Raw genomic sequence first — 16,645 nt, 5'->3', positions numbered from 1 at the left:
GTACAAGACAAACTAAAACCTCGTTAAATTAAAATTATAAAATTGGTGTTCTATTACCAAAATGAAGAAATTAAAATAAAATTAGCATTCTTTATATTAAAAATTCAGTATTGATGATGAATCTTTTTAGTTGGTATCAGTAATATTTTGGGGCAGATAATAATTAATATTGGACAACATCACATACATTACTCTGATCCCAATGTAAGTAGCTAAAGCACTTGTGTTATGGAAATCAGAAGTAACGACGGTACCACAAACACCCAGACCCAAGACAACATAGAAAACTAATTAACTTTTTCTACATCGACTCGGCCGGGAATCGAACCCGGGACCTCGGAGTGGCGTACCCATGAAAACCGGTGTACACACTACTCGACCACGGAGGTCGTCTAAGTATAATAATACTGCTAAAAGACAGAGTCATTCTTTGCGGTTGAATTTACATTGATACGACTATCAAATATCATCGGTAATTTGTTACGTTGCAAAGTGTAATTGAGTCTTATCAATAAATAATAATTAATAAGTATATTTTGCAATGAAGTATCAAAGTGAGTTAAGATTTATTATTAATTAATAGTTCAAGTCATGGGAAAGGTTCAAGCTGAAAATGTTTTTTTTTTTTTAATTTCTCGCTCTTTTACAAAATAACATTTATATCATGAAATAAATTATTATACATAAAATATTCTAAAAACATATTCTTAATTAAATCGCTAGCTTATTTCTTTTTTTTATTTTTTTTGACTTCAGGCACAACTACTTCCGGCTCTGCTACTTCTGGTTCTGGAGTTGGGGGTAGTTTTCTATCTGGCCACAATCGTTGGATCATTTCGACTACACCTATAAATATTTAATGGATATTATTAAATTGCCATAACAAGCGTGAATTCAATAAAATAATAAAATCTTTTATATCAATAAAAATATATATAAATTAAAAATATCATCATACGACATTGACGATGTGCATTTGACATAAATTAAAAAACCCAAAATCCAATAATAACTATTAAAAGCTTACGATTAGCAGAAACCAAAGAACAATGGTCATGAAAATACCATATTAACATTCCGAACACAATAGTCAAAATTTGTACTATTGAATGAGAATCGTTTAATCCTGAAATGTAATAGCAGAAGATTTATAAAAATGCCTGTACTGCTTATCAGCTTTTTGATGTCATCATTGACGTCAATAGTGTACAAACTTTGATGAAAAATAATATATTGTTGTGTTCCGGCTTGAAGGATGAGTGAGCTGGTGTAACTAAAGACACAAAGGACAAACCATCTTCGCTCCCAAGGCTAATGACGTATTGGCGATGTAAGGATTAGCTAATATATTTTACAGCGCTATGTCTATGGGCGGTGATGGTCACTTACCATCATATATCAAATAGAAAATAATAATATTAATAATATATTAACTAACTTCAAAAATAGACGATGACAGACTGATAAATTATATACCAAAGAATAATAAGTAGCGAAAACGAATACATTTCACGATTTCAATATTTATTAGCTTCTAGAAACGAAACGAGGTAGAAACCTCGTTTCTTTTTTATAAATTAATGAAGAGCATACATTAATCTTAAATATATATGTATTTATTCTAAAATATTTTATTATCAATTAAGTAAATTAGTCCTACAAAATAATTAAAAATAACTCTAAGACTACGAACTTTGACCTCATAAAATAAGATCATAAAATTGCTGTTTTTATTACCAAAACGAAGAAATTAGAGTTGTAAATTAAACTCTATTTATTAAGAAGAGAGTACTTATGGTGAAAAAATTGATGACGAATCTTTATAGTTGGTAGCGGTAGTTTTGAGTGGTAGTGAGTGATTATAATAATACTGATAAAAGACAGAGTCATTCTTTGTTGTTATACTAGATATGACTTACATCGTTAATCGTTAGTTGTTGTGTTGTGATGTGTAATAGAGTCTTATTAGCAGTAATAATTGAATAAGTTTCATTAGAAATTAATTTTGTAATGTATGGAGTATAACTACTAGTTCAGTTGTTAAAAAATATTCAAACATATAAATATATATATACAAAGATATATATCGATTATTTTTAGATATAAAGACATATACGAGAACAAAAATATATTTTTGAAGTGATAAATACTTATTATGGTAGGATAAACCGTTTCGTTACGTAACGCGTTACGGTGCCAGTCTGACCGGCTTCCCTTTCTCTTACGCATACGATAGCGGTAGGCAGGCTCCTACTCCCTTACTCTAACCCACAGCGCTAGCCGTATTTCGAACAGTTTAGGATATCACTTATGTCGGGCGTCTCAAGACACAGACGTATTTTTTAAGTAATAACTCCTTATAGGGGGGTAAACCGCTTCATTACGTTACGCATTACGGCGCCAGTCTGTCTCTTATAAGTTCTTAGTTACAATTCTTGTGTATGTACATATTCAAGAATTGTAATTAAGAATACCTAAAATATATTTTATAATCAATAAAATATTCTATTAATAAATAACCTTTCCTTACATTATCATAATTATTAATATACGTAAAATTTATGTAATAACCTAAGCTTTTCTCAAGTTAAACAATTTCAATATTAAATAGTTAACTTAGATTAGTTTAAGTTATCCCTTCTGTCGATCGTCCCGAGACGCACATTTAGTTTTTTTTTTTTTATTTATTTATAATATACCACCAAGTAAATATAGTATCAATAATATATCTACTTGGTGGTAAGGTTTTGTGTAAGCCCGCCTGGATAGGTTCCACCCATTCAACATATATTCTACCGTCAAACAGCGTACTGAGTTTTCTTGTGTTTCGGATTGAAGCATTAGTAAGCCAGTGTAACTACAGGCATAAGGGACATAACATCTTAGCTCCGAAGGTTGGTGGCGCATTGATTATAAAAGGAATGGTAAGTATTTCTTACAGCGCTAATATCATAGGCCGGATACCTTTATCAAAAAAAAAATCTTTTGCATTGCATAAGCATCATAACTAAGAGATTCTATATACTTATTTCTTTTTAATTATGTTGCTTCCCTATTTATGTTCCTTTTTTGTTGACCCTTATTTTATAGCCTTAAAACTGGTGGCTGCTTCTGGTTTTAGAGAGGTAGTGGTGTAGTTTACTTCAACTACACATAAATATATCATCATATACAATGCATATATTATAAGTTTAAAAAAAACTGCCATAATGTTTTAGCTTATTTCTCAACTGTGATTCTGAGATTCCAAGTATAAAGTCGAATAATTTTTAAGCAACGAGTTTGGAAGTTGACAAACTTCGAAGGTAAACACAAAGGACGTAAAGATTTTGGTGCGGACTCTTAAATGTATATATCTTCAGTTAGATTCTCAGTAGAGTATAAGATGTAGTAAATATCTTAACTATAGTTGTCTTGATGTTCACACTCAATATAATATCTACTTTATTCGTAAATATATCACTTTTTATATAAAATAATTTCTTTCACATTTGTAGATACTAGGTTTTACCTCTTATACGAACCTCTACCCACCATATATACATCGATTGGTTCCCCCATATAAACGTCCACCCCCCTTAAGAGATGATTTTCGTCATAAAAACTCACTCACACACACTTAGAATATTTTCATACCAAGTTTCATCTAAAGCGGTTCAGCGGCTTACGTGTGAAGAAGGAACAGACAGAGTTACTTTCACATCAATAATATTAGTAGTGATTATTATCAGAACGAACCAACGTACATGACATATATAATATTTTATATACATAATCCCCTCTCATAAGGTATTCTCGGTCTTATTCGAAAACATATCCGTTTCATTTATTGATTATTATCAAACAATTATAAGCTATGATAAATATTTTTTTAAATGTTTTAAGAACTTATAACAGGAGTACTGTTATGAAATTTTAGGTAAAGTTTCGACCAAAAAATTATCACTAATTTATTAAGTGGACAAATGTGACTAAAATTTAAAGTTACCACTTACCGGCTAAATCTAAAGTTTTGCCTCCCTTGTCTAATTTAGGTCCAGGAAAAATGTCTGTGAGCCCATCGACTAAATCTTCATCTAACGGCCTGCCTGCTAATTTCATGTCTCGTAATATTTGTCTAGGCTGTAGATTATCGTAGTTCTTTATCTTCTGAAGAAAATACAACCTGAACAAACAAAAGAATGAAGAAATTGAAAATTAATTTAGTTAATTTTGTGTCATATATTATGCCATAGTAAATTATTTGTTAGAATTGTATTATTTGCTTGTATTATTACAAATCAATATCCAGCTAAAACAACAGTCTTGAAAAGTGAAATTTGAAACATGTCTTTATTTTGTTTCGAAAGTATTTTAGAATTTTAAATCAGAAATATTTTACACGTAAGCTAATATACATAATACATTTGCACGTATAATATTACACTTATTCATTCAAAGTTACTGTATATTGCATCATACGTCACGACCAATCAAAAAATTTTAAAAAGTGTATCGTCACGACCAATCAGAGTAGAGGTTAGGCCAAGAGCGGGTTGGAGGTGCCATCTTAACGTTTTTGGCGGGAAAAACTTAGTGGTTATAGTCTGTGGCAGGAATTTGAGTAACAAGTAATACAAATGTCGGAAAGCCGTAGTTTAAAATTTAATAACGATGTTGTTGAGTATCGCAATCATGTATTTTCGATTGTAACTCTTTGATTGATATTTTATATAATATTAACTGTAGAATAATAATTGTGAAGTGATTTCAACACTTCAATAAAATTTTACGATAAAGTTAATATTTTGTTTTGTGCCCGCATTCAACCCTGATGACGCCCACGAGACTTGTAACCACTTATGATGAAGTCAAGGAGGATAATGCTGTTTTTCTCCGACATATATTTATTACTTCTACAATAAAACTCGCATAAGGGTTCTTAAAATATATGTACGTTCTTTTTTAAGTATAAGAGCACCTTCGCTAAGAGGCCTCGCTCTTCATAACAAGTGCAAAATAAATGTTAGAGTAATTACATATAAATGGAAACAATTTGGAATTTTGGATTAAATATAAATGTTAAAGTGTGTGTATATTTATGTATTTTTGTGGGTGTGTGTGTTGATTATATGTCACTTGATTAATAAGTATAGAATTAGTTTTCCTAAATGTAAAATACGTGGCACGTACACGTGCATTTTAGATTAAGTCTTAGTTTGTTCTTACAATTTCATCATAACTTTCTTTTTCAGTCATTCTCTTAGATTTTTTTGCATACATGTTAAGCAACTGTGTATTGTACTATTAAGTAACAGTATTATTATTTAAACGTTCATCTATTTCATTAGAGTCGAGATGGCCAAGTGGTTAGAACGCGTGCATCTTAACCGATGATTTCGGGTTCAAACCCAGGCAGGCACCACTGAAATTTCATGTGCTTAATTTGTGTTTGTAATTCATCTCGTGCTCGGCGGTGAAGGAAAACATCGTGAGGAAACCTGCATGTGTCTAATTTCAAAGAAATTCTGCTACATGTGTATTCCGCCAACCCGCATTGGAGCAGCGTGGTGGAATATGCTCCAAACCTTCTCCTCAAAGGAGAGGAGGCCTTTATCCCAGCAGTGGGATATTTACGGGCTGCTAATGCTAATGCTATTTCATTATGGAGAGCAGCGGATTGTCTGGTGTGTTGTATTTTTATATATGCTATGTTTACAAACGTTATAGAATTCCTTCGTTTTAAAACCTGGACTCTAAACATCCGATACAACACTTGCTTGAGAGGTAAACGAGAAAAGCCTCGGACGGCAACATGTATATTACAAAGAAAAAATGCGGTTGCCATATATATTTAATTAATTTCAGGTAACATTTTCAACTAACGCTATATCAAGCCTGTTCTTTTTCGAACCGTGGCCTGTAAGGTAATCCATCCTCTTCAATATTATCTCTCTGATATCCGCACTGGAGAGAGTGTAGTCGTGCTTAACATGACCATGTGTTATCTTGCAATTCTTGCGAAAACTCAATTGTAATACCTCTTGGCGTTCCTAAAGCAGTCATATCTAGATTAAACTAGTTGTAAACGAAAAAACATATAACTTTCAATGATTAATTAGACCCAGCTGTGCCCGCGACTTCGTGCGCGTTTGAGTTAAACAAAAAAGTTATTGTTCAGTTCGCAGATTTTGCTGTAACTTATTAATTCTGTATTAGGCAGCTTTTATGATATTAGATCGTTGGTAGGAGGCACCCGACGTGACGGCGGAGTGGCGGCATGCGCGAGGGCTGCGCGCCGTACTGGACAGTATTTACACATTGCAGCGTGACTTTATAATTCTTATATGTATAGTTCTAAAATAAAAGTCGTCTAAGTTACTCCTTATTACATCAGCTATCTGCCAGTGCAAGTCCCGTAAAAAAGGTCCAGCCATTCCAGAGATTAGCCGGAATAAACAGACAGACAGACAAAAATTGTAAAATATTATTTTGGTATATGTAATATGTAATATTACAAACAGGAACTCCAATTTTATTATATGTATATAGATACGTAGGAAAACCGTAACCCATTATACTCACAATGTGTTTTTTTTTAAATACAATAATATTTAATCATTGAACAATGAACCGTATAAAAGAGGAATGTAAATCAATGGAAAAGAGGATGATGGTAAAAAATTGTACGAGTGAATGGCATACATTTTTATTACTATTTGATATAATGGCATCAAATTAGTTAAAAATCGTTAACAGCACGTGACATAATATGTTCTTACAAAATGAATTTTGAATCATATTAAGGCGGTAATTTATAATATTATAATAAAAGTTCAATTTTTTCCAAAGTTTGAAACAGTCTTTAAGGTAAGATACATTTATATTTACTATAAATTTCCAACTCAACAATCGAGTCCACTTTATTTCATTTCGAAATCCAAATGGGACAATAGAATTGTTATTGTAAAAAATCTAAAACATTTCTTAAGCTGTCCGTCCGCTGGTCTAGGACATTGAGTTCTTAAATTAAAACATCGAAATAAAAATACCTTGATACCTTGTAAAGGTCTGCGAAAATGGGTGTTTGGAAGTATTTATCTTTCTTCAAGTAAGCTCCAATACAGATAAAATTTGCAGTTTTAAAAAAAATCGTGTGATAAGATATTTCTAGAAACGAATTTACCTCAATTACACCCAAGTAAATACGGAATTGATTACAGTTTTTAAACAACCTAGAGGCGGCCGTTCCACTCTAAGGTGTGCCAACAAATAGGCTCACTTGGGTTGTAAGCCTGCTATCTGCATCTAGGTGGGTACAACCAAGTCATGATTCCTCCAAAGAACAATACTTGGTATTAATATCCATTAACCTTGGGAATTCAAATGTTATATCCCTTGTGCTCAAGCACCCCGCCTGAGCTTGAACCCAACAATACTAAGAACTACTGTGGTGTGAAGGTGGAATCTACTCTTACGGACTTGCAAAAAGCCCACTAAGTCACGCGAGATTATAGCCCTTGAAAATAGCTTATCTTAATAATATCTCTACATGAAACAAAAAATTCTAACATTTTTTATAACTTAAGCACTAACTTCTTACACATTTAAGAGTAATACATTTAAGCTATAGTATTATTCGTTAAATAGGAATCTTACCTTAATAAATTTCTTATTAACTTCAACATTATCCATAAACAGATTAACGAGCTTTACATTCTGATTTCTCAGCTTACTTACTACTAGAAAAGCGTCATCCCCATAGAAAGGATTAAAAGACAAGTCTAGAGTATGAAGGCTTTTCGCCGTTTTGAGGCTGTTGGCTATAGTTTTTGCAGCTATTTTGTCTAATCTGAAGATTAACATAAATAAAAAAATAAAATAAATGTTATTAAAATTATTTAATTATTCTAAATCCACGTTCATAGTTTTTATACAATTAAAACGAATAGTTCCATAGACCTTATATACAGGGCATTTAACGCGTTTATAAAAAAAAAAAATGTAGACAATGTCTATGGCAATGGATGTTCACCTGCTAAAATTAAAACAAAAATACTATATTTTTTGTTCTATCTACTGCTTATTAATTTTCAATTATTTAAATTGCTCTGATAACAAGCTATACGAAATGACGAATTTCAAATTGCTTTTGACATAAGACCAAGATTCTTCTTAATTACAATGAGACCAGTTGCTCATTAACAGAGAATTAAACCTTTTTTCATGTAAAGGAAATAGCCACAATGCTCCATACGTTTCGCCCTGTCACGTCACGCTGGCTCGTGACGCATATTATGTCCACTTTACATAATGGCGACTGTGGACGCTACTGTGGCTACAAACTTATAATTGTATAGACCAGATGCGTTGCACGGACGAACTTAACATCCTAGTAGAAATTACGACATAAACTTGGTCACGGGCAGTTTAATTTTAAAAAAATGTCTAATTTGAGTTCACCTCTAAATAATTGTCCTTTTATATATAGTTAAACTGAGATTAAAGCACTTAATATGGTCGTAGACTCTTCTTTACCGTCTACATTATTATTTTGAATTATTTATTATTCTAATTTCACGGAAGCCAGTGAATAGAACACGTTGGGAGTAACCAAACGTTTTTGAATTAATTTTCAAATCCGGCTTTTGTTCGACGATGGCGGAAAACATCAAAGAGAAATTTTAAAAAATCTAGTATCCATGAAATAACAATTCTTTATCCACTGTCTGTATTAAGTAGCAGTTGGATTTTTACTTTCTTTTTTTTTTGTTTGTGGCGGTTTATTCTTTGCTTATTGACTAAACATCAGCAGATCTACGTTGGGGTTGAAGCTCGCCGTTCTTCTCAAATGACGTGGCCCAGGCTGACTTAATTTTTTTTATTTAATTTTAATTTACATCTACCACAAACCATACATTGACAACCAAACCCGCCACCACCAAAAGCATTCCAAATATGTATTAGAATTAGGCAGCCCTTTAAACCTAGCAAATCCTTGTATCATGCACTTAAGCCACTAAATCGTTCCTTCGAGTCGTTCATCCGAAATTTTATTTATATTTAAACCCAACATTGAAATAACAAAGAGCATAATACCGACTTAACTTATTATTACTTAAATCCAATACACGAAGCGTTTTAACGGATAATAGCTTCTTGAGAATCTTGCTTATTTTCAGATTGTTCCAGGACATATTGAGGTTGACCAAGACTTCACTTTCACTGAGATAGCTGAGAAATTCGTTCACACCTAAAAAATAAAAGTTAAGTTACAGCCTACATGTGTCACACAGCTCGGCTACAACCACCTCTACTTTTAAGGAGAAGTCCATAACGCAGCTTCAACGCGGACTGTTGATATGGTTCATTTTTTACGAAACATGTAGGTACCCTTGGGATGATTTCTTGTACTTTAGGGATTAAATATGAGTTTTAAAAGAATGATATAAAATACTGGCGGCAATTTCTGTTTCAACGTATATTCGTACGTAAATATATTCATTTACCGCAAAACATATAACATTTAAACACGCCAGAGAGGAAGGATTTTATAAACAACAGTATTGCATTAATTGTGTGGTGTAAAATACGGATAAGAAGCTGAAAGACTTCTTACATTCATTTCAACAAATTTGAAACTTATTGAACTAAATTAATGTACGAAGAAATATTTTTTTCTCTAGATTTTTTGTAGGATAGAAAAGCTCATCAAGCTATAAACTAAAAACCTGTAATTTATTAAAAAAATAGTATGTATGTTGTTGCAGAGTAGGATAAAATTCACCCTGAGATTTTATAGACCCTTTCAAATCGTAGATCGTAGGCAGTTGTTATGACTTGTTGAATTTTTGTTCAGCGCATCATCGATCGAGTACGTAAGCGGTTCATCCACGCATACAGGTCAGGGAACAATTCCAATCCATCAGCGAAAGGATTCCCATGGAGAATTGGGGTCAGGCAGATGGCCGGTCATTCAAATCTGCTAATTCCATTTTTCATGCAACTTACTCATTCCGTTGACCCCAGATAAATCGGATAACGGCAAACGAATGATAATAATGGTGATGATTTAAAAAGCAACTTAAATTCTTCATAAAGAATACAAAATAAAAAGTCGAATCAGTCATTTCTATCATTTCGAGATACGAATCATTCGAGCAATAATTACTTGGTCGAAAAATTATCAGTAACAATTCAGAAATTGTTTTTGTCAAGCCATTGACCGCACTGATCTATGACCTGCCGGGTAGGTTTGACGTTTCAGCGGAATAAAAAAGTGAGTGAATCGTAAGTGCACCAAGACTGCGCACATGCATACCCAAAAATGCGAACTATAAAATGACCGAAATTTTTCTAACTCTGTTCAGGAGCACAACATCATATTATGTTATAAAACGATATGTATTTATGTCGTTGTTGTTTCGATCCGCAACTATTTATACTCCAATCAATCGATATAAATCCAATGACGATTTATTTATACGTATTAAATAAACTTTATACGATGAAGAGCAAAACGGAATACCTTACAAATACTTTAAATTAAATGTCCTTTCGCAATGCGCCTAACTTTTATAACTAGCAAACTTCGTGCCCTATCTGAATCGCTCAGGAAGGTGGATAAACGCATTTAGTTTGTTAATGAGTTCCACTTGCCTTTGAGCGAGGACATTTTGTTCCACGAGAGGTCCAGATGAGTTGTCTTGTTGTTGCCTTCAATAGCAGCCGCGAATGACGAAGCCGCCTCGGAACTCAAATCGTTGTAGCTCAGATTCAACCTTTTGTAAAGTTGATTCCCTTTTAATATACACTAAAGTACATATATCTATATACATACATATCTAATCATAATCTTACTAATACGGTTTGATACACTGACTTTTAACACACATGGATATCTGTTAATACGTGAGTTCATGTAGATAATATGTTGAAAGTTATGTTCTTTTCTTTTGCTTCTAAAGAGGTCTTTATTACAATTAAATAAATTTAAATTGCTCATATATAATATATGTTTATACGAAATCATATTACCAACATTAAAAATTTTATTTTATAGCAAAGAACGGAGCCCAGGTGATCAAAATTATTGTAGTAATAAAATGCTCTATTGAAAGCAACTCGTTACACTATGGTTCTCGACAAAATAATATGTTTTAGTGGATACGATGTAATTAATTGCCTATACTAGGATATTGGATATATTCGCATCATGATGAAACAACGCCGAATAGGATTGGATCTAAATGGCTAACTTGATAATTTCGACGTTTCGACGGGTGTGCAGCCGATTTCCTAATAATTTTACGATAGGATGGAATTTCGATTACCATTGGAATGGGGCTGGTAGTAATTTCCTATTTTCAAGCAGCTTAACATAGCTCGGTTGTGTGTTGATAAATTTTCATAGGATTTGAAAGCGATAAGTTAAGATTTATGTTACTATTTATCAAATCAAAAATATATTTTTTCGGCTTGCTGATTACGATGGGCCCTTTGTACGTACATATATTGTAATCAACAGTAAGGCCCCTCATTAAAAATAAAATACGATATAAAATATAACTAAATATAATATTAGTATCACACAAACAAATAAAAAATTACTTTTTTTGCTATCATTTTAGTAAAAAATCTAGTAAAAGTTACGAGGGGTCATTTAAATTAACAAAAAATCTATTTTCTCTGTAACAACTCAAGTTAAGTTACAAGGACTCAACTCAAGTTAAGTTAAAAAATTTTGGAAACCTAATTAATTAATGTTTAAGGAATCTTTTAATAGAGATAGCCTAATTTTTATTTATTTAAGTTCCCAATAACTGTTACGTAATACGTGACATCTCGAACATTTGCTAGACAAAGATATGTTCTACTAAAGACATTATAACAGAGAACTTAATCCGATACACTCCTGCGCAGACTGCGTAATTTATTCTTAATTACTTTTAGTAGAAATATGTTCGCATGATTATAAGAAAATTGTGCAGATATTTTTAACATATCTACGGAATAATATACCTTTTGATAACAGCTCCTTTTAAGATCTGTTGGGCGAGGTGTTCGAACCCGATATCTCCTAATTCGTTGTAAGATAAATCCAGTTCTTCTAAAGGACGAGAAGCAAAAAACACCACTAATCTTTTGATACCACCAGCTCTGATCCTGAAAAGTTTATTTATTATATACAATTCCCCTATAAGTTTATGTATTTTTTAACAGTTGTATATTATGATACATAAATCATTGTGCTTCTCTGTCTGTCGTAGGCGAAGGGAAAGAGAACGTCGAGTGGATGGCACCTACACCCAGACGGGCTTGCACAAAGTCACTAGCACCAATAAAAAACTGGATTTAACCTATGTTCATTTTCACAAAATTAGCTGCAATTTTTATCTATAATAATTAACTGTACTAAAGTTGGATAAGAAAAACTTCCAAGTTAAATTTTTTGCTTTTCTAAAAATTACAGGAAATATGTCGATTATAGAGAAGTTACACAACTTCTTTTTCATTTTAACTTTATTCCTTACATAAAGACATATGTACCTGCATCTTGATAAAATTAACTCTTGTACAGCAACATTATCCCCCAGCATTTGACCGAGATGATAACAAGCGTCTTCGCTTAGATAATTAGACGTTAGATCTATACGTCTAACGTAGCGATTATATGTGAGAGCTATGGACATAGCTCTGACGCCATGAGGATTTACACCATAATACTAAAAAAAAAAGTTTTTAATATATTTAAAAAGCAATATTCATATGATATTGATATGTACGACTGAGAAACTATTATGTGGTCTGCCTGCGTCTTAGAACCGACCTACGTGTCTGCTTATTTACATATATGTATATAATAATAATATAAATAACATATATAAATTTCAGCCTTGCTGAAATAACGTAAATTTTTGTCAAATTTAAGTAGCTTTGAAATTATAAAAAATATAAAAGGAACCGGAGTAAGTGTCTGCCATTGAAGTTTTCTATATATTTTAAGATATCAAAGGGGCAGACTTGTTGCGATCACGTTTTGAAAGTAAATTTTTATGGTTTTCGACTCCATGGCACGCTCTAAGGAACCCTCGATGGGAATAGTGAACCTCCATTTCACCAACAGTAGGTGAAGCAGTATACCTGGCAGGAATGTGGAGCTTGCTACTATACCGTAAGTCTGCCGATCACTGGCTCTTGGACTACAAACAAACTTTACCTCTTTATAATACATATAAATATAGAAAAATATATTAATTATTCTCAACTTCTAAATTATATTGGGATTCGTAGGAAAAGCCTTTAGAGTAGATAAATTTGTCCTAAGCTATGCGATCACAACATTCAAGAAACTTTCGGGTAATCCTAACTATTTGTAGCTGAAGTAAAAAATTGTTTTTCTGTATATTACTAATAACTTCCCTAACCGACCTATCTAAGAATACATACATGGAAATAAAACTTACTACATGGAATTTGTCAGTTGTTTAAATTTAGTATCGTTGCTTTATCGGAATAGCGGGATCACAAGACCTACCCATAAGAAGCATTAATATAAAAAAAAAAAATACTATAAAGGCGGTCTTATTGCTAAGACAGCGATCTCTTCCAGACATTCTTGCCTGACCGGTAAGTATGTATATATACACATATAACTTTCATTAAATTTCACTAAAGGGCTAAATTTTATGCATGCATTTCTTCTTAATAAAAACCCTTTGGTATGTGTCGTGGACCAAAAATGATAAATTTTCTAATTATTTTCATATTATATGGTTATAACAAAATGTATGTTGCTGAGGCAAGCAGTCGGCTTAAGGAGAAAACCGACGTCGTATACCGTGACGGCAAACGACAAGGTGTCTGTATAACGTTTCGCAAACCAATACAAGTATTTTATTATTATTGAATTTAATTTAATATTATTTAGATCGTATTAATTTAACACATAGTTTAAATTAATAATTAAATAACTTTAAGTATTTGATAATTACAATATTATTGTATTCTATCACTAGACTACATATACTCTATTCAAATGTACCAAGCGACAATAAATGCAAATTATTATTATTCGTTACATAACCTCCTTTCTACGAAAACACCAGGTTTACGACGTAAACACTTTATTTCTCACTTATGACTCCCTGGCTTATATAAAAATTAATTGACTATTTTTTATATATATATATTTCTACTCTTACTATTTTGAATTATCTCACAACGACTCGATTGTCGTACCAGCCTTCCAATTGCCGCCAATTTTTAATTTCCCGCTATTACTCTTTTTTTTTAATTATTACAAAACTATGATGTGATACAGTGGATAAAATTGAAAATAACATTTTTATAACAACAAAATAATCATTAAAATAGTTTTAAATATAAATTTGTTATATTTTAATTAGTAAACCTAATATTTGTTATACATATAATAAAACTGAGAAGTTTTTTTTCACGGAACTTTTATGTTTTCATTCATGTATTTATTCAATTCACACCTGCTGGGGTTCCCGTAACGGCAACATTTTTTGTTTAAAATAATAAAAACTTCAGAACATACATGCGTATCCTACTATACTTTTTTCCTATTTTATTTTCAGTACGTATATTATAAAATTTTTTTTTTTCATTTCACAGTAAATTTGTATGCAATTTTTACGGCAGAGTGTATCAGAAAGCAATAAAGATTTCTATCCTTTAAATGGTCTGACTGCTGCTTGAATTGTAAATAATGGTGCTTACTTTCAAATCAATGACTTCCCCAAGCAGCCCTCGGAGAAAACTCCTCACTGGAATCACTTTCATTTCTTCACATAAATCCAAATACAATTCTTGGCCATCGAGTGGAAAATGCTTTATTTCTTCTAAATTTTATTTTATAGAATAAAAACTGTTAATATTTTTATTTTATTAAACTTAAAAATAAATTAGTTAACCAGTAAATTTATTTTCATACTTATTATTTCATAAAGTAACTGACAATTGGGCGACCAGAAGTGATCACCACCCCCCCATTAAAACCATATACTTACATTAGCACTGTAAGAAATATTAACGATCCTATACATCATCAACCAACTAACCTACGGAACTAAGATGTTATGTCCCTGTGCCTGTAGTTATTTACACTGGCTCAATCACCCGTCAAAACGGAAAACAATAATACCAAGTATCGCTGTTTGGCGATAGAATATGTGATTAGTAGATAGTATTTAATCGAACTTGTATATAGAAGACTCGACTACCAAATAGAAGAATATTTGACATCGAATCTCAAAGCACGAAGGTCAAAGCTTCTCAACACATTCGTAATTTTATTCGTATTGTTGGTTTTAAAAAAATACTAACCTGGTTCCAATAATGCTTCTTTTATACCCGGATCCTTAATACAAGGGTATGCGTAATAGAGATGCCTCTGTACTGTACTATCAGACATGGGTATATACTTGGTACAAATTTCTCCACTACCCGGGTCATACAGACCTTCTTTGTAAGCTGCCATTTTAGTGTTAACACTTGAAGGCATAGACATTAACGCCCAGTCTTCCATCTCATTATCGGATGACGATAATGACGGCATCGAGGTTTTGTAACATACACTTATTTGGATATCCGGAGATCTTACTGAATTGCATGTCGACATTTTAACTTTATAAGTCTTCTTAGTCTAAATTAACTTCTTATTATTATTTTATTTTATGGTCTGGGTATCGTACTGCGGTGCTTATTTATGTCCGCGATTTTAACAGTTTTTTTTTTCTTTTATCAAAACATCTTTTAATTGTTGACAGGATTCATAGCTGTCGGTTCTTACTTAAAATAAATGCAAGGAGTATTTAATGTATTATCTTCATTTAAAAAATAAAAATTCACAAAATAAACATAATCATTATATGCTAAGAGTTACATTTAACTCTTGAATTCCTTTCATTTGAATAAACCATTTTTATTTATTTTTATACGAAAAATCTTCTCGTCCCATATACAGCAGTGTCTCAAGACAAAAGTCTTTGACCAGTGTGTGTTGCCAGTGATGACTTACATGAAATCGACCATTTAATATTAATAGGGGAGACGTATTGTTTTCGTAATGCCTAACTGAATACGACTACTAATTAAATATACTTATATGTAACTTATATCAGAATAAGCGGCGAGTTATGGAGTAAGATTTTAGTATAATATAATATATGTATACTAATATTATAAACTCGAAAGGCACTCTGCGTGGTTGTCTGTCTGTTACTCTTTCACGACCAAACTACTTAATCGAATTTGATGAAAATTGATATGAAACAAGATTTAACCCCAAAGAAGGAAATGGGCTACTATTTACTGCCAACACCTAACGATCAACCACTAAAACGCGAAAGAAGCCGCAGGAGATCACTAGTATTATTATATAAGCAGTTATGCAGTATTATCCTTTAAATTTAGACAATTGCTTTGACAAGCATGTGACAAGTAGTATTCTTGTTTATCACAAGAACACTACATTTTTTCTTAACATTATTGTCATGGTAAGCAAGCACTCTCTGTTCCTTCATTCGGGAAAGATTAAGGCACAGGACCAACGGCTTCACTAGCTTTCCGAGTCAAGAGTGTGTCACCAGTACTAAATTTTAGTCTCAATAAGTTTTTTTTGGTTCCGACCCAGGGTTTG

At 32.1% G+C, this 16,645-nt stretch overlaps 1 protein-coding gene across 1 annotated transcript; it reads right to left on the bottom strand.

Moving 5' to 3' along the window:
- Nucleotides 1–694: 694 nt before the first annotated feature.
- Nucleotides 695–15,562, bottom strand: LOC125064305 (leucine-rich repeat-containing protein 74B-like). Its single transcript, XM_047671269.1, has 10 exons — nucleotides 15,331–15,562; nucleotides 14,725–14,846; nucleotides 12,529–12,704; nucleotides 12,001–12,144; nucleotides 10,639–10,760; nucleotides 9,088–9,232; nucleotides 7,639–7,831; nucleotides 5,866–6,032; nucleotides 3,996–4,165; nucleotides 695–846 (listed from the first exon to the last, which is right to left on the bottom strand). Exons 1-10 carry the CDS (start codon nucleotides 15,560–15,562, stop codon nucleotides 725–727), a joined length of 1,593 nt encoding a protein of 530 aa, XP_047527225.1. The 3' UTR covers nucleotides 695–724.
- Between the last annotated feature and the right edge of the window lie 1,083 nt (nucleotides 15,563–16,645).

This window comes from Vanessa atalanta, chromosome 5 (assembly GCF_905147765.1).
Source record: "Vanessa atalanta chromosome 5, ilVanAtal1.2, whole genome shotgun sequence".
Lineage (NCBI taxonomy): Eukaryota > Metazoa > Arthropoda > Insecta > Lepidoptera > Nymphalidae > Vanessa > Vanessa atalanta.
The sequence above is the reverse complement of the archived record's forward strand: the minus strand, read 5'-3'. Positions and strand labels throughout refer to the sequence as shown.

What these genes read in the sequence shown, in the direction of transcription:
- LOC125064305 (XM_047671269.1), bottom strand. Translation starts at nt 15,562, where the DNA reads ATGCCGTCATTATCGTCATCCGATAATGAGATGGAAGACTGGGCGTTA. An exon ending in GGGAAGTCATTGATTTGAAA is followed by an intron (nt 12,705 to 14,724) that starts GTAAGCACCATT and finishes TTTTTTTTTTAG; the next exon opens with TATTATGGTGTAAATCCTCA. An exon ending in TTAATAAGAAATTTATTAAG is followed by an intron (nt 6,033 to 7,638) that starts GTAAGATTCCTA and finishes TGACTGCTTTAG; the next exon opens with GAACGCCAAGAGGTATTACA.